The 21,902-nt window shown below is 39.9% G+C and overlaps 1 protein-coding gene, 1 long non-coding RNA gene and 2 pseudogenes across 2 annotated transcripts in view; 2 read left to right on the top strand and 2 right to left on the bottom strand.

The window, feature by feature from the left end:
- The window catches only part of LOC150039810 (phosphatidylinositol 3,4,5-trisphosphate 3-phosphatase TPTE2-like), a 49,684-nt gene extending 32,510 nt beyond the window's left edge, over positions 1-17,174 (bottom strand). The window contains exons 1-7 of the mRNA XM_090327582.1: positions 17,125-17,174; positions 11,099-11,152; positions 9,702-9,752; positions 7,694-7,855; positions 5,583-5,702; positions 2,114-2,213; positions 1,937-2,024 (exon numbers count right to left, since the gene is read on the bottom strand). Of these exons, the coding sequence (XP_090183708.1) occupies positions 1,937-2,024; positions 2,114-2,213; positions 5,583-5,702; positions 7,694-7,855; positions 9,702-9,745 (514 nt within the window). The 5' untranslated portion in view covers positions 9,746-9,752; positions 11,099-11,152; positions 17,125-17,174. The remainder of the gene's footprint in view (positions 1-1,936; positions 2,025-2,113; positions 2,214-5,582; positions 5,703-7,693; positions 7,856-9,701; positions 9,753-11,098; positions 11,153-17,124) is intronic.
- LOC150039812 (destrin pseudogene) lies at positions 15,222-15,921 on the top strand (annotated as a pseudogene).
- LOC150039811 (DNA replication complex GINS protein SLD5 pseudogene) lies at positions 16,041-16,633 on the top strand (annotated as a pseudogene).
- A 1,134-nt stretch (positions 17,175-18,308) lies between the features above and the next one.
- LOC150039809 (uncharacterized) lies at positions 18,309-21,180 on the bottom strand. The gene is made up of 3 exons (XR_016534225.1): positions 21,163-21,180; positions 20,310-20,366; positions 18,309-18,335 (listed from the first exon to the last, which is right to left on the bottom strand). It is a non-coding gene; the product is annotated as an uncharacterized LOC150039809 (long non-coding RNA).
- Between the last annotated feature and the right edge of the window lie 722 nt (positions 21,181-21,902).

Below are 21,902 nucleotides of genomic sequence, written 5' to 3'. Positions count from 1 at the left end.
TGGCTTTCTTCTCCCTGAAAGACTACATATGGGGACACAATTCCTCTCATCCTGTGATGGAGACTATTTTCTGATCCTTGAATCCAGACTGCTTTTGTAATTCATTTTTGTCTTAGCTAATGAATTCAAGGCCACTCACACTCACTTGAAGACTTAGTCTTAATGTAATTACATTCATTTGCTTGCTGTTCCTAAGGCCATCTCAATGGTCCCCAAGATCTAGCTGCCTGGGAGAAGAGACATAATAACAGAGAGGCAATCAGAAAAGCCAATTCAGATTAGCCAGTCCTCAGAGGAGCGGCAACTGATCAGAGATGCCCAGATCAGCCCAGTGAAGTAGCCAGTCCTGTACCTAATCATTGGAACCACTCCATTAAGCCCCATCCAAATGTTCAAACCACTCTATCTTGAGATAAATAAATGGGTGCTCTTACGAATCAGTAGGACCTCCAGGGCTTCGCATAAACAAAAGCAAGTTGATACCATGCTTTTATGATTTCTCACCAGAAAGAATAAAATGGTAGAACACTGCTTTGCCTGGGTCAACACTAAGCTCTTGAGTCTATAGAGTTCACTCTGTGCTGCACAAATATGCTTACCTGCATTGGATTCCTATAGAATGTATGTATCCCAGAGGATGGAAATGACATGGCGACAAGACGGTCTGGAAAGCAAAAGAATCCCTATTAGGAAAGTCAGTACAGATGGGAACAACAATAATAACAAAAATTATTTGTACATCTATCCAGGTTCTTTTCTCAGAGTACAAGAAGAGTTGATATGATAGTGACATAACCAAGATGATGCATTAAGATGAAGCAATAGAAGTCTAGGGAGGTGATTTTGTGGCAGAGCGTTTGACTTGCATGCAAAAACACTCTGAGTTGGATTACTCAGGACAACATAAACAGAAAACACAAGAAGTGGCAGTGTGGCTCTACTGGTAAAGTGCTAGCCTTGAGCAAAAGAAGCTCAAGGACAGTTATCAAGTTCTGAGTTCAAGCCCCAGGACTGACAATACAATACAAAAGTAAATAAATAAGTTATGCAATATCATAATATCCTTAGGCTCAACAGGAACTTAGTGTTTGAAGCCGTCTTCCCTTAGCAAACCTGACCTCATGGATAATGAACTTGTTCTCTGGGATTTTAGAAGATTAAGGTCTCTTTCTCTTGGATGCTTAGATAGCTAACAAAACTGAATAAATAATAAGTGAAATTTTAATGGAGCCACTTAAAATTGCATCGTATTTACTGTCTAACCACTAGGGAGACTTGGTTTGAAATGAATGAGATTACCTGTGCCCAGATGTAATCTACCAATATATTACCATAACACAGTAGCCTATGAAATCATTGAGAAAAATACTTTGAGAGTATGGCAAGGAAGGAAGGAAAGAAGAAAGAAGAGAAGGTAAGCGAGACAGAGAAAGGAAGAAAGAAGAGAAAGAAAAAAGAAGAGAGAGAAAGCAAAAAAGCTAGGCATTTTTGGCTCAATCTTGGAAATCAGCTATTCAGGAGGCAAAGATCTGAGGAACATGGAAAGACTTCATCTCAATAAATGGCTTGGTACAATGGCATACAAGTAGAAGAACTGTAGCTCAGAAAAGCTGGGACAGAAAGCAAGAGCCTACCTTGAAAATAACAATTACATAAAAAGTGCTAGTGGTGTGGCAGAAGTAGGAGAGCCTCCCAAGCAAGCAAGAGACTGAGTTCTTTTCCCAGAACCACCAAAGAAGCCAACGTAGTAACAAATCAAAAACAAAAAGCTCAAACCAATGTGCCTTAGATAAAAAACATTGTAGTTTGGGAAAATCAAAGGGAATATTCTTACTTCAAAGGAAAATGTGGATTAAACATAAGTCAATCACATGACAAGTTTCAAAAAACAGTAATATAATTAAGAGAAGTCAATCAACAGTTAAGTTTCACAAACCAGTGATGTAAGTTAAATCTAGGTCAAATCCATCCTTGGCATATCGTCTCTTATTGCCAGACACCTGAGAGGAACAAAAATGATGAAGCTGTAAAACAGAAGTCAACCACAAAGAATTTGATATTGCTACCTAAAACTTTTACCAGGATGGGAAGCAAACATGTCCTGCCCACTTACCAGTCTTCTGATTAATTTTTCTAGATATCTTTTCTGAGTTGCAAGGTGAAAGATCCTCATAAGTGTTATGAGCCTCAGAAGCCGAAAGAATACAATCATTCTAAAAATTGATAGATACATACTTTTAGTTCAGAAAGAGAAGAGTTCATCAATACATACGTTTAAATCTGTGTACATATGTTACATTGCTCTGCACCACCCCCATGGCCTCCACGTGCTGCTCTAGTGCTCTAACAGTCAGCTATACCCCTCATCCCAGAGGACACTGGGTAACATATGGACATACTTGGTGGTCACAACCAAATGGATGCAGGTGCTAATCACATCTAGGACTGCTGCTAAACACCCTACAATAAATATGAATCTAGGAAGAATGATAGGATGTTTTTGTCCTCTCTTCCCTACCCAAGTAATAACTATCTTCTCAAAATATCAGTAATGCTAAGATTGAGAAATTACTGTCTGGACAAACAGTAATGAGTTCATTCAGATTTATAGACTATTTTTGTTTTCATCGTCCCCCCAAATGAACTTTGATTGTTTGTACATTGGTGTTATTCCTTTTAGTAACAGAGGCTCCCTACAGCTACAACATGCATATCAGGCAGGGAACAGGTTGCAATACTTCCCAACCATACTGGCTGGTGTTTCTCCTCCATTCAGAAACACAAAGGTGTGGACATGTCCAACAAGATTCATTTGGCAGAACTGCTTCAACCATGGTTCACAGATCCCAGAGTTTCCAATTCAGTGGTCTAGGGTGGAGGCTGATGTGTTCTTTCTTTCTTTCTTTCATCTTTCTTTCTCTCTTTCCTTCCTTCTTTCTTTCTTTCTTTCTTTCTTTCTTTCTTTCTTTCTTTCTTTCTTTCTTTCTTTCTCTATCTCTTTCTCTCTCTCTCTTTCTTTCTTTCTTTCCTTCTTTCTTTCTTTCTTCTTTTCTTCCTTCCTTTCTGTCCTTCCTTCCTTCCTTCCTTCCTTCCTTCCTTCCTTCCTTCCTTCCTTCCTTCCTCATTTCTTCCTTTCTATCTTTCTTTCTGAAAAACGCACTTTATTGGGAAGCAGAGTGCTGCACAGCATAGACAATAGAGATTGCCAGATGTGAGACCTACAAGCCACATTTCCTAAGACAAAGGGGAATTTTTAGTAAAATCATCTGACCCATGGTTTCCACTGGGCAGGCACTAATGGCTTCCCAGTGGAGAGCTAGGAAAACTCCCATCACTTTCCTGAGGCAGTTGTGGTTCCTAGAGATAGAGTCCCTCAGGTGTGCCTTCTTGTTTTTAATAAACAAGATTTTCTTTAGATTTTTTGAAGTCTACATTTGTTACTTTAATTCTGTGTTCCCTCAAGGCCATCAGCCCAGCTTCCGTACAGATTGCCTTATTGTTGGCCCCAGAGAGATCATCTTTGCTCTGATCAAGTCATCTAGAGTCACGTTGTCTGCCAGGACAGTCATGCTTTTATGAATGTAGAAGGTGAGCTTATTTTTTTTTCTCATCTGGCAGGGGGAACTCAATCTTTCTGCCAATGAAGCCTGGTGTGATTAGTGCTGGATCCAAAGTTTCTATCTGGTTTGGGGCCATGATCACTTTCACATCCCCCCTTGAATCAAAACGATTCAAGTGGCTTAACAGCACCAACATGGTTCTCTGAACTTCTCTCTCACCTCCAGAGTCCAAATCTTACATTCTGGTGCCAATGACATCAATTTAATCAATAAACACAATGGATGGTTCGTGTTCTTCTGCAACTCGAAACAATTCCCATACAAGTAGGGGCCCGTTGCCTAGGTGCTTTTGAATAAGTTGTGAGCCCACCTCTCTCAAGAAAGTGGCCAATGTTTCATTTCCTACTGCTTTAGCCAACAGTTTTACCTGTGCCAGGTGGCCTATAGAGAATGATGGGTGTTTTATACCAATCTCTTCATAATATTCAGGATGAGTGAGAGGCAATTCCTCAGATTCCTTAATATACTGGATTTGGTTGTCTTAGCCACCCATATCTGCATATGTCTCCTGGGGAGCCTCTCCACCTTCATCACTGTGACCAGGGGGACCGTGTCATCCATTAGCATCTCTATCACCGCATGCACTTTGTGGTTGAGCAGGACTGAGCAGCCTGGTTCCAGCAGGTTCTTGTCCAGGATGGAAAGGATGATGACACAGTGCTCAGAGCCCACAGATGTGGACACCATGGCACAAATGTCATCAGTGATCCTCTTCCAAGGTGCCTACCGACATCAGGGTCCCCCCCAGGTCATCCACCTTTCATCTTTCCTCCTCTTGCTTTGCTTCTAATAGCTTCATTTGTTCCTGATTTCTAAGAAATTCTTCTTCCATGAGAAGATAATCTTTAATTATCTCTAACTTCAGTTATTTCAAGCGACACTGAGTTTAAGGTGTCACCAGTGGCAGTTTGCTGGCAGCATCTGGTCACTTCGTTTTCTTCTATTTCTCCACTCTAGTTGGTACAGGTGCTTCATATTTCCTTTTCTTGTCCTTATCATCCTTCTTGCTACCTCTGGCCATGACCACGACTCTGACTCCGATCCATCTTGATTCAGCTGCTGTAGCTGCTACCTCAAGTGTTGTCTTGCTACCAAGGTCTCAAGTGGTGTTGAGGTTGCCCATTGAAGGACCATATGGATTGAGGTTATTTTCAAGATCCAAACCCTAGCCAAAGCAATATTTACTTGGGGATCACACTGGACCCCTCAGAAATTTTGGTAAGAAGGATCTATTTCTTTGACTTCTAATGAATATAGCTAAAAGCCTCCTAACATTAGCCCTCCAATGTACATTGGTATTTTTCTATCTCATTTAGGGAAAGGGAGATAGAGACAGAGGCAGACACAGACACAGATACAGACAGCCACACCCATACACATATTACTTAGTAATCCCTTACTGCTTTAACTTTGCCTTAACATTCTTCGTTTTACCAAACTGCCATTGCAAAAATCCATTATCTGGGTTGCCATATACGGGATTTCCTGGTTTCCATCGGCTATTTTTTAGAGAAGTATAACTAGAGCCACTGAAACTTCATACATGTTCAAGTCAATACACTTGCAACATTAGGAAAAGCAGATTAGTAGATCATCAAGGGGGGATTTCAAAATGATGTTCCAGTTCCTATATCCAATGGAAGTACTTTAGTGAAGACACCTTTAACTGGCTTTAAATGCTGTCTGTTTTTAGATCTCAAGGGTATGAAAATGTATCATTTTCCCTTCATTTGTTCTTCCATTTTTGTGTTACAGTCCCTTGAAATCAGGTTCTTACACTTGCTAAGTAGGCCTCTACCACTCAATCCATGTCATCTTCCCTAATATTTTATTTTCAAAAAATGTATCAGGTTCAGAACTTAAACAGAAATCAGTTCAATATACACAATTTAAGCCAAGAATAAGTACAAATTAAGGAACAAATGAAAGAAAAATGTGACAGTTAAGTCATGGGCTTCCTACCTTTGGATATCTTTAAAAAATGTAGCATTAAAGAATATGTATGTGATGTCCATAAATAAAATAATGATAGTGATGGCAGCATCTGTAATATTGAGGAAATCTGAAAAATAATGCTTTTTCCTGTAAGAGAAAGTAAAAAAATGGTTATCTTCTTTAAGAGGATAGAGGAAAATCTTTAGAGCAAAAAGTACTTGACTCAACTTCATTAAAATTGTTATTGTAATAGATTCTATGAAATGGATGGACTGGATTTGGGAAAGAGAAAACATAATACTGGTGGAAGGTATTCAAGTAGTAAATTTGTATTATTACATACTTGCATACCTGATGACAATCAAAGCTTAATGAATAAGCCATCTACCCCATCCATTGGACAAGAGGTATGCACTGCCTTCTCCCATGGAGTTGGAAGAAGACAAATGCAACAGTTCTGTTGAGCAACAATTTCAGTACATCATACTATCCCCAGATCAATATATGAGTATCATATGAGATGGGTATGAACTGCGCTTCTGAACTCATAATCTGTCCTTGCACTCACAATGGAATCCCACGGGGCTGCTGTGTCCTTAAAAGGACAAAGACCGACATCCATCTACCAGACTCCTCTCCAACACTGACTCCTGCAGAGGTGAGCACTAGTCCTCCAGGAAAAGCATCTTCACACTCTGAGGCAGTCTGTCAGGATCAGACTAACCTGGCAGTGAATAACTCTGCTTTGCTCAAGAGAAGAAGGAGAACAAGTCCTCAGGAAAGAACATACACTGCCTTCTGAAATGACTTGGAGAAAGGGAGGCTAGGAAACCCAGTGCCTGACTGGCCCAGCAGCCCATCCCCAAGGCTTGCCTCACCCATCCTACTTTTCAGAAAACCAGCAAGCAGGAAAGGGAAGCAATCTATTTCTTTCTTGCTACATCTCACTAATGAGATAAGCAATCTCCACATCACCTGCAGATGCTTTCATTGAAACTTTTCCTTTCAATGAACTCGGGACTAGTTAGAGTGCAGTATCTAGTATTTCACATACTATCAAACGTTACTTGAAATTCCAGTCAGAATCAAAGTATTGATCTATAGACCTCAAGTATATACTTCTCCTTCTAATTTTTAACAGTCATGGGGCAGAACTCTGGGACTGGGTACTGTCCCTGAGCTATTTAGCTCAAAGATACCATGCAACACTTGAGCCAGAGAAACACTTCTGGTTTTCTAGTAGTTAACTGGAGATAGGAATCTCACAGACTTTAGCACCTGGGCTGGCTTGGAACTGTGATTCACAGATCGCAGTTTCCTGAATAGCTAGGATTACAGGCATTAGACACTGGGCCCAGATTCTTCTTCTTTTTTTTTCTCAAGTCTTGGTGCTTCAACTCAGGGCCTGAACACTGTCCTTGGACTTTCTCAAGGTTAGAGCTTTACTACTTGTGCCACAGCACCACATCTGGCTTTTTCTATATGTGGAACCGAGGAATTGAACTTGGGTCTTTCTGCATGCTTGGCAGGCATTCCACCATTAAGACAGACTCCTGGCACTCATACTTCTCCTTCTTAACATACACATTGACATATTAATTACCTGGTCCCTTTTGGTAAATCCCTTTAAGCTTTATCTGTTCAAAGACTTTTCTCAACTACTCCATGAGAGTGTCTCAAGCAATATAAAACTAATTAAAGCTACTCAATGAAAATCTGGGTTTGGGCCTTGGCTTCAAGAATGCTTTTCAAGAGGCACACATTTGTTTGGATTGATCTTCTAATTAATTTAGTATCCTGAAAAAAATTTGGCTGGGCGTTTGTCCTAGTAGAATGCTTGCTATCATGCACCAAGAACCTGGTGCAATTCCTTGGCACCACATATATAGAAAAACACTGGGAGTGGTGCTGTGGCTCAAGTGGTAGTTCTTTAGCCTTGAGAAATGTCCAAGGACAGTGCTCAGGCCCTGAGTTCAAGCACCAGGACTGGCAAATAAATGTTATTTTGTGTAAATCAAGGAGATAAATGGGAGTTTCAAGCACACAGTTAAGGGAAATAGTGAGCCTGAGCTACTTGGTGGAGGAGCCAGTCTCAGTAGGGTTCTTCAGATTTAGGCTTCAGAGAGAACAAAACTTACCCTTTCAGAAATACTTGTAGAACAACATCCAAAAGGAAAAATATAGCAATCACAAGGGAAAGTGATCTGTACTCTAATGGAATATGGAGTTTGCTGGTTGTAACTGTAATATCTGTTACCATTAGACCAAGATCGACAAAAATCAGTAGTATTGCCAAAATCCTAAAATAAATAAAGACAATGAGAGTTTGGCACCACATTTCAACAATTCCTAAAACTATATGTCAGATGCTAAAAAGACATTATTTAAGATTATAGTGGCCAGTGGTATGAAGAATTAGTGCATTCCTATCTAAAAACATTGTTCAGTTTTTTTATCCAATAGAAGCACTGAATAGTGAACAACATTCCCTCCTAAACAGTATACTGGAGGGTATGTAGAAACCACACAATAACTGCAAGCTAGAACAAAAATGGAAATGAAATGACTAGTCTGTCAGTATAAACTCTTTAAATATTGATAAATTCTGAAGATGAATCTATCAGTTTCTTTTAGCACATTAAAAGTCATCAATCTGAATCTTTGTCAGACTGTAATAGTTAAAGCTCAGTGAAGGCATAACTGACCTAGCGCTTGAAGGACTACCTACCTGTGTGCGGTGGTTCATAGCTATGATATTAGCTACTCATGATACTGAGGAGGATACCAGGTCAAGGCCAGCCCCAGCAAAGAAATTCCACAAACCCACTTCAACAAGACAAGCTAGATGTGATGATGTGAGCCTCTTGTCCCAGCCAGGTCAGTAAGGCAACTTCAATCTTCCTACTGAAGTCCAGGCCAGTCAGAGTAAAAGGCCAAACCTTATCTCAGAAATAAGAAAGTAGGAAGGGCTAGAAGTCTAGTTCAGTCAGTAAAATGCCTGTCCAGGAAGCATGAGGCCCTAAAATGACTAATGCCCACTTGGATCCTAAGATTTTTATTGAGGATTTTAACATGTATATGATTATTTATTTGGGGGTACTCCTTGCGCAGCTATGGACACATGAAAAAGAATTCAATTCCATACATATTTATGGAATTGAACTCTAAGTGCTTTGAAGCCTTTCTGTCACATATTTTAAACGAACTACCCATTGGTTGATTGTATCGTTTATGTTGTTATGACGATGAATTGAGAAGATTTCAAAGTCTTTAAAACTGAAACTCAAATGAAAATACTATTAATTTTTATGTACTCTAAGGCACAGTATAAAATTATTCTCATATGTAGAGTGGAAGCCTAAGGAATGTGTTTCCAGAATGGAGGAATCACATAAATAAGGGAGTTATTAGAATACAACCTATACTTCCAAAAGTTTAACACTTCGTTGTTATTCTTTCCTTTATTTTTGCTTTCCTTCTTTCCTCACTCCCTCCATACTTTTCCCTCTTTCCTTCTTTCCTACTTTCCTTCCTTCCTTGCTTCCCTCCTTCCTTCCTTGCACTCCCTCTCCCTCTCCCACACCCTCCCCCTCTCAATCTCCCTCTCCCTCTCCCTCACACCCCTCCTCTCATTCTTCCAGTATTTCTGTCTTTCCTTCTTCCTTTTCCATTCCTGAGCCTTGTACTCTAGGTGCTGTCCCTGAGCTGCTTTTGCTCAAGACTAGCAAACTCACTTGAGCCAAAATGCCACTTCTGGCTTTTTCTTGAGATAAGAATCTCAAGAACTTTCCTGTCCAAGCTGGCTTCCAGTGGTAATCCTCAGCTTTCAGCAAGGATTAGAGATGTGAGCCACCAGCACCCAACTTATATTTACTTACTTTCATGAGTAGAAAAACACATAGCCATATGTCATTACATAGACTTGCTTAAATGCCATTTTTTTCTGAGTTATAAGACCAGCTTAAGACAATTTTCCAAGATCAATTGGATTATAGTATGAAGGCACACACGGGTTATTTTTCAACATCTTAACAGTAGAAACTCTTGTTGCTCAGTTTGGACTTTCTTAGATTCTTTTCACTTCAAATATTGATGTTATATTTTATATACATACTTCATTGCTTGTATTTCTACAGTCTTACCCACCTGAATGATAGAGACAGTAGAATTTTATTTGCAATTTTCTTCATGTGGTTGCTGTAAAATGTGAACAAAAATAAAATCAGTCACATTTTGTCTCTCTTGATATGGTTTTTTTACCTTTTAAGGAAAAGAGTGATCTGTTGGTCTTAGGAACCGAAAATTTGGTGCAAATCCAAACAAAAGTACATGCATTGTACAAGATTAACCAACACCAAAGTCCTGTATAATATCAATTTAAAGGGATATTATACACCAGTTTTATAATGAAATGCTTTTAATAAACAACTAAAATATTTACATTTATGTTTCATAAGTTTTTCACCTTCACATCCAGAATATATGAGGAAACAAACATACACATACCATACACCAAGTTTTGAATCTTTAGTGTAATATTTACCTTTCACATAAAATTCTAACCCTGACTTGATGGTAAGAGACTTTTCATCCACTAAATAAAGCACATACAATATGAGGGGCCTGTCCTCAGCTGTCAGTTCTCCATGAACAACTGGAAACCTAGTCAAGTCATTATATATTGGCCAACCCAATTCCCAGAGCAATGAAATGAGGTACATCGGGATAAACACGGGCCCAAAAAGATTCTCGTGTCTTCATCATCATCTCTTGATATAGACATCTGACACGTAGTTGGGCAGAATTTTGTTTAAGGCTTGAAATACACCTTGGAGGTGAGCCATTATAGGAAAACATATTTCAAATTAAAACTTCCCTAAGGACTAGTCTTTTCTCATTCTGAGAGAGAGGGGGGGGGAGGGAGGGAGGGAGGGAGGGAGAGAGAGAGGGGGGGAGGGAGGGAGGGGGGAGAGAGAGGGGAAGGGAGGGAGGGAGGGAGGAAAGGAGGGAGAGAGAGAGGGGAGGAGGGAGGGGGGAGAGAGAGGGGGAAGGGAGGTAGGGAGGGAGGAAGGGAGGGAGGGAGGGAAAGAGAGAGAGAGAAAGAGGAAGAAGAAGGAGGAAGAGGAGGAGGAGGAGGAGGAGGAGGAGGAGGTGGTGGTGTAGGAGGAGGAGGATCAATGCTGGTGTTGTATCCTCTAGCTGGAGATAATGGAGCACCTGCAGAGTAGTTTCTTATCCTGCTGGGGCTTCCATCAAAACACTGAATTGGCTTTGGCCATTACAATAGATTAGGAATAAGAAGAATTCTTGATATTTATTCTTAAGACAGCTAAGGTTTTAGAAAGGTAGCTGCAGATATTACATCCAATGCATCTTAGAAAAATATCAAAAATCCTGTATTGTCATCAATACTTCCAAGAAAGTTCTCTAATCTAAATCACTTTCCTTTCTTTGACTATACTTTCATGTGTGTCTGTACCTACATTCATGTTAATATCTATAAGTATACCTAGGTGAGTGGTGCATATATGTTCAGAACATACCCTTCATTGTTGTTAAGTTCATCACGTTTTGTTGTGGTATCAGACAAGATATCGCTACAGGATGAAAACAAAGCACATTGTCAGGTATCTTCTAGACTTGATTACATATCCCCCCATATTTCTCCAATAACCATCAACCAACCGTTCAAAAATGTTTTGCTCTACTTCTATGTATTTCAATATATTCTGTAGTTTATCTAGCTGTCTATTTCTACTGGAATTCCATCATGTGATGATAGCATGCAGTAATACAATCATTTCTTTTTTCCCATATATTTTTTGTAATTAATAGAAGGGTTACATTATATTCACCAGATTGAAGGTGCATCACTTCACATACATTGATACCCTTTCTCATGTCTTGGTCCCCATTTCCCTCCCCTCCCCCCGGAACATTATCTTGTTTCCCCCCCTTCCCTATCTGTTTTCAAATAACCAAATATACGTATATACAATATATCATATAACAAGGTGAAATACTGTAACAATATGAGATAACCAAGGGACGGCAAAAGAGATGAGAGATAACAGTACATTAAGGACAACAATCACTCATTATATGGCTTTTGTTTCTATATCCTGGAGGTCCTTTCATTTAGTGTCATACGACATGGGCTTATGTATCTAGGTTTTGTTCTATTGTATATCTCTGCTAGGGGAGCTCAAGGTTTCTACTGATTATGACAAATGAGGGACACCATAGAGCCTATGTTCCTTTGAGTCTGACTTACTTCACTTAATATGATTTTTTCTAAGTGTTTCCATTTCCTTCCAAATGGGGCGATGTTGTTCTTCCTGACAGCAGCATAGAATTCCATTGTGTATAAATACCACATCTTGTTGATCCACTCATCAACTGAGGGGCATCTGGGTTGGTTCCATTCTTTGCTATGGTAACTAGTGCTGCAATGAACATCGTTGTGCTAGTGGCTTTAGTATGTCCTTGTTTCTGGACGATTGGGTAGATGCCAAGTAGTGGAATTGCTGGATCATAGGGGAGCTCTATGTCTAGATAAGTAGGGCTGCGTTAAACTGCAGAGCTTCTGTATGGCAAAGGACATAGCTAGAAAATTAACTAGACAACCTACAGAGTGGGAGAAGATCTTCACTAACCATACAACAGACAAAGGCCTCACATCTAAAATGTATCAACAGCTCAAAAAAAATGAATCACTTCAAAACTAATCTCCAAAGAAACAACCATCTAGTAAACAGATGAACCAAAGACTTAAGAGTCTTCTCTGAAGAAGAAATATGAATGGCCTATGGACACATGAAGAAATGCTCGACATCTCTGGCCATAAAAGAAATGCAAATCAAAACAACTCTAAGGTTCCACCTCACTCCAGTTAGAATGGCCATGATTGAGAAATCTAATAACAACAGATGCTGGAGAGGATGTGGACAGGAGGGATCATTACTCCACTGTTGGTGGGAGTTCAAATTCCTTCAACCACTATGGAAAACAGTATGGCATTTCTTCAAAAGACTAAACAGAGCTCCCCCAATCATTTCTTATGTGTATCTATTAAGACTTCCTTTATACTCTACAAAGAAAACCATTTGTATAATTACATTGTAATAGAGAAGGAAAAGAACAATTCTGCCTTTGTGCTGTAAATATTTCCTTTGGAGAAAGCTTGGGGAGTGCTGGGATGATACTTATTCTGTGACTGTTGAGTGGAATATTAGGCAGATATGTGCTTCCATTGGCTATATGTCATCGGTTGAATCGGTTGTGGATTCTATGGAGAGGATCTAACATGGTTGGGATCCATCTCCTCATTTATGTGCAGCGGTGTCTGTTGTGTGAAATTGGGTGCATTGAGGCTTAGCTGCCTTTTTGTTGCTAATCATTGCAGTATCTTTAGCCACATGAAGTCACTTTCATCTTGTATTATTTTCAAGTTTTCTTTGTTACATAGAAATACATTTTCATTTTCTTCCTTTTCAGCTCCATTCTGGGAATACCTTTTTCCATCCTTTCACTTCAACCTGTACTTGTCTTTGCTAAGGAGGTGAACTTCTTTTTGGGATATTTTTGTGCTGAAACTACTAGGGCTTCATCTTAGGGATTGGTTGCTCTTCCTTAGGTTTCTCTATCAATTCTGGTACTCTACCACTTGAGCCATACTTTCAGCTTTTTGCAAGTTAAATGGAAATCACAATCTCATACATTTCCTGCCTATGCTGTCTTTGAACCATGGTCTTCATGAGATCTCAACAGTACTGACCATTACAGGCATGAGACACCATTGCCCAGAATCTGTGTCGTCTACCTTGACTGAGGTAAAAAGTACCAGGTGTATAGTATTCATGAGGTACATAGTATACATGATTCCATAATTTCAGCAAAGCAGTGCCAATATATATATATATAAACACACATATGGAAAATTCTTAGGTGAGTCTCCTGTCTCCTGGAATTTATCATTTGTTTAGATATAAGACTCTTCTTGGGGTAGCTACATAAAGACAATCGCATTTGGAACAGCATGAGGTAGTGGTAGGCAGGAAGCAGAGGTGACTTCAGAAAGTTCAGTGAAGCTAAGAATCCTACAAGTGCTCTTCCCTCTCAGGTAGTGTTGTCTCTATGTTAGGTGGGTGCCCCAGGCCTTCACAAGTTCCTTCATCATTCCTGATGGAGCTTCTCTCACAGCCCTATAAAGTCTTGATATGTCTTCACAGAGATGAAACACTGAACATTGAGTTTTTCGGCTGTTTTGCTTTGTTTAGTTGGTTTTGTCCTTCTAGTCCTGGGTCTTGAACTCAGGGTGTGGGCACTGTCCTTGAGCTGTTGCAATCTATCACTCTACCACAACCTACCACTATAGCAGCACTTCTGAGTTTTTCTATGTGCATGTAGTACCTAGGAATCAAACCTAGGGTTTCCTGTGTGCTAGATATGCAATCTAATAGTAGACCACCCACTCAGACCAGTTGTTTATTTTTTTTCTTTTATTTCCTTTCTTTCTTAGTTTCACTCCCTTCCTTCCATCCTTCCTTCTTCCCTCCCTTTCTCCATCTCTCTGTCTCTGTCTCTCTGTCTGTCTCTATCTGTCTCTCTCTGTCTGTCTTTTTTCTTTCTTTCTTTTTCCTTCACCTGGCTTGATACTTGATTTTTGGGGAGAATGCGGTGGGCGTTGGTCCAGAGTCTTATACTCAGGGCTTGGCTGCTCTCCCAGAAGTCTTCAGCTCAAAGCTTGTGCTATGCTCCTGGAGCCATAGCTGCACTTCCAGTTTTCTGATGATTAATTAGAGGCTCCTGGAGTTTTGTGCTTTGGTGACTTTGAACTGCAGTCCTCAAATCTCAGCCTCCTGAATAGCTAGGATTGAAGGGGTCAGCCAATGGCACCCAGTGATACTTGATAATTTTTTAATGAAATATATTAACTGTAAAGTGAGATGACTCAAGACTTGAGCTGTGGCATTCACAATCAAATCAAATGTCAGTGACAACATTGATTTGTCTTTTTAATCAGCTGCAGTTTGGAGGTGTAAATGCCCTCAATCCACCCAGTTTGCTGATTCCTTCATCTCATCCATTCTTCAGCATCATCTTGAAGCTTCTGTCTCAGATAGGATTCAGAAACCACAGTCCTGAGGCAGGAGCTCGATCCTTGGGATTAGAATTGTGGCCCTCACTTCACTTGGTAGAAGCACCATAGCAGAAGCACTCTGGCAGGATAATGAATACTTCTAGGATTTTAGTTTCATTGTTTTCTGCTGAAGAGTCTTCAGAAAACAGTGGAGCCTCCTACATCCTATTACCTCCAAATAAAATAATTAAATCACTACTGCTTTGTAAAACTTAAGAGAACTTTAATCTCCCTGAGAGAGTCCACATGAAGTATCTAAGTGACAAATGTAGGAATGATGATTCCCTCAATAAGAAAATCACTCCCCCCTTCCCTCCTCCCCCTTCTTCTCCTCTTCCTGCCACTTTCTCCCCCTACTCTTTTTCTTCTGTGTCTTCATCTTTTATGTCTTCCCTTTGTCCAATTGTCTTTCTCTTACATTGTAATGGGGATTGGACCCAAGAACTTGCCCATGCTAGACACTTAAATGACTTGCTACATATATCCTATCACAAACCAAAGACAGAGGAATAGTCTGTAAAGATCTTAATGCCCGCTTCAGTGAGGAAAATGCTCTGAAGTCTAGACACTGGCCGTCTCCCTTCCCAGCCCTTCCAGTCCCTGTGACCACCCCAGCCAAGATGGCCTCTAGAGTGCAAGTTGCTGAAGTGTGTCACATTTTCTATGACATGGAAGTTTAAAAATTCTCCACACCAGAATAAAGCAAGAAAAGGAAGAAGGTTGTCCTTTTTTGTCTCATTGCAGACAAAACTTACATCATTGTTGAAGAAGGCAAAGTAATTTTGGATGGAGATGTTGGTGTTACCATAACTGATCCTTTCAAGCATTTTGGGGGAGTGCTTCTTGAAACAGGTTGTCACTATGCTTTGTATGATGCAAGCTTTGAAACCACAAATTCTAGAAGAGTTGATATTTTTGTGGGAGCAAAAAAAGTCAAATGATCTGTGTGAACTCCATGCCATTACAAAGAAGCTTCAAGGCATAAAGCATGAATGTCAAGCAAATGGGCTGGAAGACCTCAACATGCTTGTATTGCTGAAAAGCTAGGTGGGTCATTAATTGTACCTTCTGAAGGGTGCCCTGTTTAGGCCATCATTCAGTGCCACAAATTAAAGCTTCCATGTTTAATGTTATCCTCTTGCTACCTAAGTAAAGCAAATTTACCTAGGACAGGGTTTTACTGGGGGGAAGCTGTCTTGTCATCTTCTAGAGTAAACTAAGATATATAAATATATGGGGAAAATAGCCATAAATATATCTAGAGTCTGAAGTTAAAAACAAAATCTTGGTGCAGGAGTGCGGGAGTTGGATGGCGGGAGGTGAGGTTCCTGGTTTCAAAGAAGATGACAGAGGAACTGGATTTCATAGGGCAAGACTCAGTGAGGAGGTGGTCCTAACTCTTGCAGAGCTCATGGAAAGGCTGGAGCAGGCCTGGAGGATGCAAAATTTGCTCCTGAACTTCTGGAAAGCAAGTGTGAAATTGTAGAATGCGTCACAGAACAGCTGGATCACATGGAAGAAAATCTCAAAAGAGCCAAAAAGGGAGATCTGAAGGTTAGTATACGTCAAATGGAGATGGAGAGAATCCGTTATGTCCTTAGCAGCTGCTTGCAGTATTGACTCACAATGATAGAGAAGTTTTTCCCTCACATTCTAGAGAAGGAGAAGACAGGATCCTGAAGGGGAACCTTGCAGCCTTTCTCCAGAGGAATTGCCCTTCACCAAAGAGCACATGGCTCACAAGGACACTTATCTTAAAAATGTCACCTTAAAGCACATGCCTCCCAACTTACAGAAGGTGGACCTTTAGAGGGCAGTTACCAAACTAGATCCAGACTCATATGTGCTTCTGAGAGTAAAAGAACAGCAATAAAATAGTTTGGTAGAACCCGAATAAGATGAGCAGATGGATTGGATGAGGACTCCCAACACTTGATCCAGTATTGTTCCTCTAATTGCTTCTGGAGCAGTGCAGCTAATTTAAAAATAACCAAGTGTGAAGACACGGAACCCCAGAAAACATGAGAAAGCCTATGCCACTACCTGCCTCAGAACACTAAGGAGCTATAGCTCCTGACAGCAGGCTTTTCTCCCATTGCTGTGGGCCAGTAAGAATGGCAGGAATGCTACACTTCCATCTCAGCCAGCATCAGTGGGTGGGGCCCTTGCTCTTTTTGTTCTGAATATGAGGCAAATAAACAAGTCTGTATACCTTTTCAAAATAAAATTCTTTGAAAAATAAAGAATAATTCTTTAAAAAAATCTTAATTGTGAGAAGACTTTAAGAACAGTGTTGAAAGAAATATATGGACACTTGGATGCCAATACAGTGATCTCCATGTTTGCTTCTTTACACACACACACACACACACACACACACACACACACACACACACACACACACACACACTGTACTTTCTATCTTACATTTTAAATGGTAATCCACTTGTAGGTACTCTTTTGGTTTCTACTTCAGTTTTGCTAAAGAAGAAAAAGGAATGCAAAAGAAACCGTCAGCTTGGGTCAAGTTAGTTATAATTAATGTTTAACTAGCAAGCTGATCTTCTAAACTTTACACGTAGCAATCTACCATGTCATCTGTTCTAGAAAATGATTCTAATTGATCATATCAGGCCTGCGAAGACAGAAGATTTCAACCTGGTTATAGTTCTGCATGCCTGTAATCAATGCACACTGAACGCAGGAGAAGAAAGATCATTCCAGGAGAGCTCAGAGTACCTTGAGACCATGGATTAACAGCAGCAGCAAAATGCCGAAAGATGTATTGTTGAACTTCTTATTTTTACTACAATAGGACTTTATAGGCTAGCAATGAGGACCTCAGAAAATAGTATTATAAAAGTATCTTTATTAAAAAGTGAAAGATTTATACAATCTGAAGAGAAACCAAACTACATGACTCTGATGACAAAATGCCATAGGAAGAAAAAGTTTCGTCATATTCATAAAACTCTCACCATAATGTGGAATTAGGCAGACAGGCTCACAAGATGACCTAGGACTGGTTAAAGAAGAGCTTATGTGTGATCCTCGACTTTGCTCCACAAAGGATTCTTTTTTAGCATAAACTTTCAGTCAAAAAACTGATTACATATGAACCAATTGATTTTCACTGCTCATGTCATATTGCTACTTCATATGACACCATACATATTAGTAGCTAAAATCAGAAGATAAGTGAATTCGGTCACCATTTAATTAGAATAAAAATGATACGGCTTGAGATAAGTGCCTTCCCAAGCAGGCCTCTAAATGAGATCACATCCAACTTCCACTCACCACACAGCCATGTGAGAGGCATGTGTGACAGGCTGACCCTTCCTGATGTATGCTTCTTTCATTTTCCTAGCAGCACTGGTGTTCCAACACAGGATCTTTACTTTCTGCCATGCGCTGCATCACGCCTGCCACCAGTCCTTTCATGGTGTTGGTGTTTCTTTGTGTCCAAGTGCTCAGCTCCAGCCATGTGTATGTGCATACTTATGAGTACATGTGTCTGTACATATATATATATATATAATATGAACATAAACTTCCACCTCTACACTTGGTTTATATCTTACCTTTCTGTCACATTGCCATCATCACGTGCTGGACAAGGATCATGTGCAGTTGTGCTAAAGTAACAAAAACACCTATGGTCACATATCACATGAATACGGAGGAGTTCAAATTCTGGGTCAAATTCTGATGCAGGTCCTACATTCATGCACTGTTTTTTCCCTATAACTGGTTCTCTTCTCACGTTGATTTGAAATAAATGCAACCTTACAGTTTCAGACCATGAAGAAATACACTTGATGACACAAAAATGACAGTTAGCATGACTGGCATTCTGGGAGTGAGTGTGTTTCTAGTTCAGTGTGTCATTAAGGAGGACAGGTGCAAGGTCATCTCCAAAAGAGAAAACAACCACATTACTCACCAAGCCACCAAAGAAATTTGGCCTCAAATCACTAAGGGGAAGGCGGGCTCGTCGACTATCCATGACCTTCCTCACATCTAATCAAAACCTCCAGTTTTTCCAAGTAACTACAGTTAGATGAGAAAAAGTAGCTACAGACTCATTTCTGATCTGAAATCTTCAGTGTCCTCCATTCACATGCTGGGGAAATCATCAGAGTGACTGTTGGAGCAAGGAACTTTTGTGTAGTCCCTCTATTGAACATTTATTCCCATGTCAATCCATCACTTTGAAACTTATCAACCACTTTTCCATGCAAATAAGTGTGAAAAATTTAATCTGAGACAATTAGATAGAACAAAATCTTTATGTTCGTGACTTACAACTAAGTGAAAGCAGTGCTCTTAGCTTTTTGTGTTTTCTCCCTAATGGCCCTCTGTTTTCTCAGTCCAAATTTCCTCTTTCTTCCTAGTTAAGTTCCAGGTTCTCCACTCCTTGTGCCAACTTTTTATTGCCATCATTATAAATATCTACCTTGCTCTAATACTATGTGTGGCACGAGGTCGAGCCTTTTCAGTGTGTAACAGACTTGGATAAGAACAAGTCTTGCATGGTGGCAGAGCAAGACACAGTGCCATTGTAGACACTAATTTCACAATGACAGGGCTCTGAACTATCAGGAATGCATGCATGATCTTGATCTTATACATGCAGTTCTGTGCAGACTCAGTAGCCTCTATTTTTGTTTCTTTTACTTTTCTGCACATCAGATCAGCTCCTTTGGTCCAATCAATTACAGACTCACAAGTTGGAAACGTCATGTTTTCTAGAGGAATATGTTACTAATGTTAACAATGTACTTGAAGCATATTGTCATGACTGAGTCTTTCTCCAACGCTTCAATGGTATTAGAAAAGAAAGTGATCCACAAATCTCTCAGGGGCTGAGATCTGAGCACCATGGTTCAAAGCCAACCCAGCCATGAAAATCCATGACTCTTATGTCCAATTTACCACCAGAAAACCCAAGGTGGCGCTGTGGCACGAGCAGTAGAGCACTAATAGCCTTGAGCTGAAGAACTTAGGGACAGCACCCAGTTCAAGCCAATGGATTACCAAAAAATAAATAAAAAATAAAAAGTGAGAGAGAGGGAAAAAGAAAAGTATACCATAACCCAACAAATCTACCTACTCTAGTAGATAATGACTTCTTGTTCACGTTCAACTCACTTCAGAAGAACTCAAGACTTACATATCATCTAATTATCATCTAATATTCCCTGCTGCTGCTCCTGCTCTTCAGATAGGAATAAGAAAAAGCAGTCTAGAAGTAAGGCTCCCCTTCAGTATGAATGTGGGCCTTTCAGGGTTTAAGCATTCAAAAGAAGGAAGGATCACCTCTTAGCTACTGGTGCTAGGCCTCCTTTTTGGTTTCAGCAAAGGATTCCCAGGTCCCTTGCCACATTCGGAGTAGCTGACAGGCACCGTGATAATCTAAGAATTTGGGTGCTAGTCGTTGCCTTCATAGCACACCATGAGCGAGTGTCTTTGGACAGGTTCTATCATTTCTATTGAGTTTCAAAACACATCATGATTACATTTAGTATTGATAAGCGGTGCTTGTGTACCCTGAAGGTATCATTGTGCAAAACGAGTTATCACTTACATGACAAAAAAAATCAACTCACCAACTACTGATGTCTTCATTGGAATGAACTATAACAGCTCTTAAGCCACTATCCTCACTGTGGACATATTAAAAACACACAATAATTAACTGGGAAAATGTGGGAATTAATCATGCATTTTTTTTTCAGAACACTAAGTTAGGAAACTAAGGTCTTGTGAATGCATCACAAAAATGCTGCCAACAGAGCTTCATCTCTACCATTTTTGTCCCTGCTACTCCTGCCACTACTGAGATCTCACCCCAGAGCCCTGTCCTTGCTACTCCTTTGCTCATGGTATGGTGACAATTTGGGCCTATAATGAGAAATGCTAATCTAAGGGTTTTGGGTGCTAGTATTTGTCTTCACAGCACACCAAGAACCACTGTCTTTTGATCGGCTCTATCAATCATTTTCTACTTAGTTTGAAAACATGTCATGATTACGTGTGATATGAACAGGCAGTCCTGTGTGCTCTGAAAAGCCATCATTTTCCAAAATGATTTATCAATTAGATGAAAAATGAATCAACTTACAGTAAATGAAAAAAATTCTAGAATAGAGAAACAAGAGCTTTATCTTGTGTTAGTTGTTCTTAATGTACTATGTTATTTCTCTTTTCCTTTTTCCCCTTAATTGTTAATCTCATATTGTTATTGTATCTGAAAAGTTACCTGGAATATTACATATGTTTATTTGAAAGAGGAGAGGGAGGGGATAAAGCAAGTTGATTGGAAAGGTGTAGGGAATGGGAAATGGGATGAAAACATAAACAGGCGTATCAATGTGTGAGAAGAAATTCACCTACTATCTGGGGAAAATAAGTGTAAGCACTCTATACATGATCCCCCAAATAAAAAAAAAATTAACTCACGCAGTACTGATGTCTTCGTTTGAATGAGCAACAACCGTGGTTAAATTACTGTCTTTGCTGTGGACAAATTGAAACATATAAAAATTAAGTAGGACAATGTGGGAAGGAATGTTGTATTTATAACAATATTAGGTTAGAAAACTATAGCTTGTGCATGCTACACAGATGCTCTGTCAAATGTACTATGCCTCTATCTCTTCTGTCGCTGCCAAAACTTCTCTCCAGTACTGAACTCTGAACTCAGAGCCCTGTCCTTGCACCTCCTATGGTGATGGCATGGTGATCCCTCCTACCTAGGCTTGCCTGTTCAATGACACTTCCCCTTAGGATTTCACCAGAATGGTAGATGGATGTGTAGACTTGGGTTCACAGGTGTGATTCTGTCTACAGTGGGGGTGAACAGCAGAGGATAGCAATATGAAGCCTTCCAGAGTATTCCTTCTGGCAGAAGTCCATCTCCACTGAATGAGCAAAATGCATTGCATGTGTGAATGAGGAAGAAGAGATACAGTGATAAACAAGAAAGTAAAATATTCCTGGAGCCCTGACTTGAAGCCATAGTATCAGAGTATTGCCACTCTGCCACACACGTGTGGATATGATCGATCTCTCTCTCTGTGTCTCCTACCTCTTTCATTGTAAACATAAATTTATTCACGAACCCTGTATTCACAGATGTGAGCAGTAAGGAGCTTGACATAATGCTGTGGAGCCATCTGTCTATCCAATCGAAATGGTGC

Source organism: Megascapheus bottae, unplaced genomic scaffold, assembly GCF_031878675.1.
Source record: "Megascapheus bottae isolate mThoBot1 unplaced genomic scaffold, mThoBot2.hap1 HAP1_SCAFFOLD_164, whole genome shotgun sequence".
In the NCBI taxonomy this organism is placed as follows: domain Eukaryota; kingdom Metazoa; phylum Chordata; class Mammalia; order Rodentia; family Geomyidae; genus Megascapheus; species Megascapheus bottae.
The sequence above is the reverse complement of the archived record's forward strand: the minus strand, read 5'-3'. Positions and strand labels throughout refer to the sequence as shown.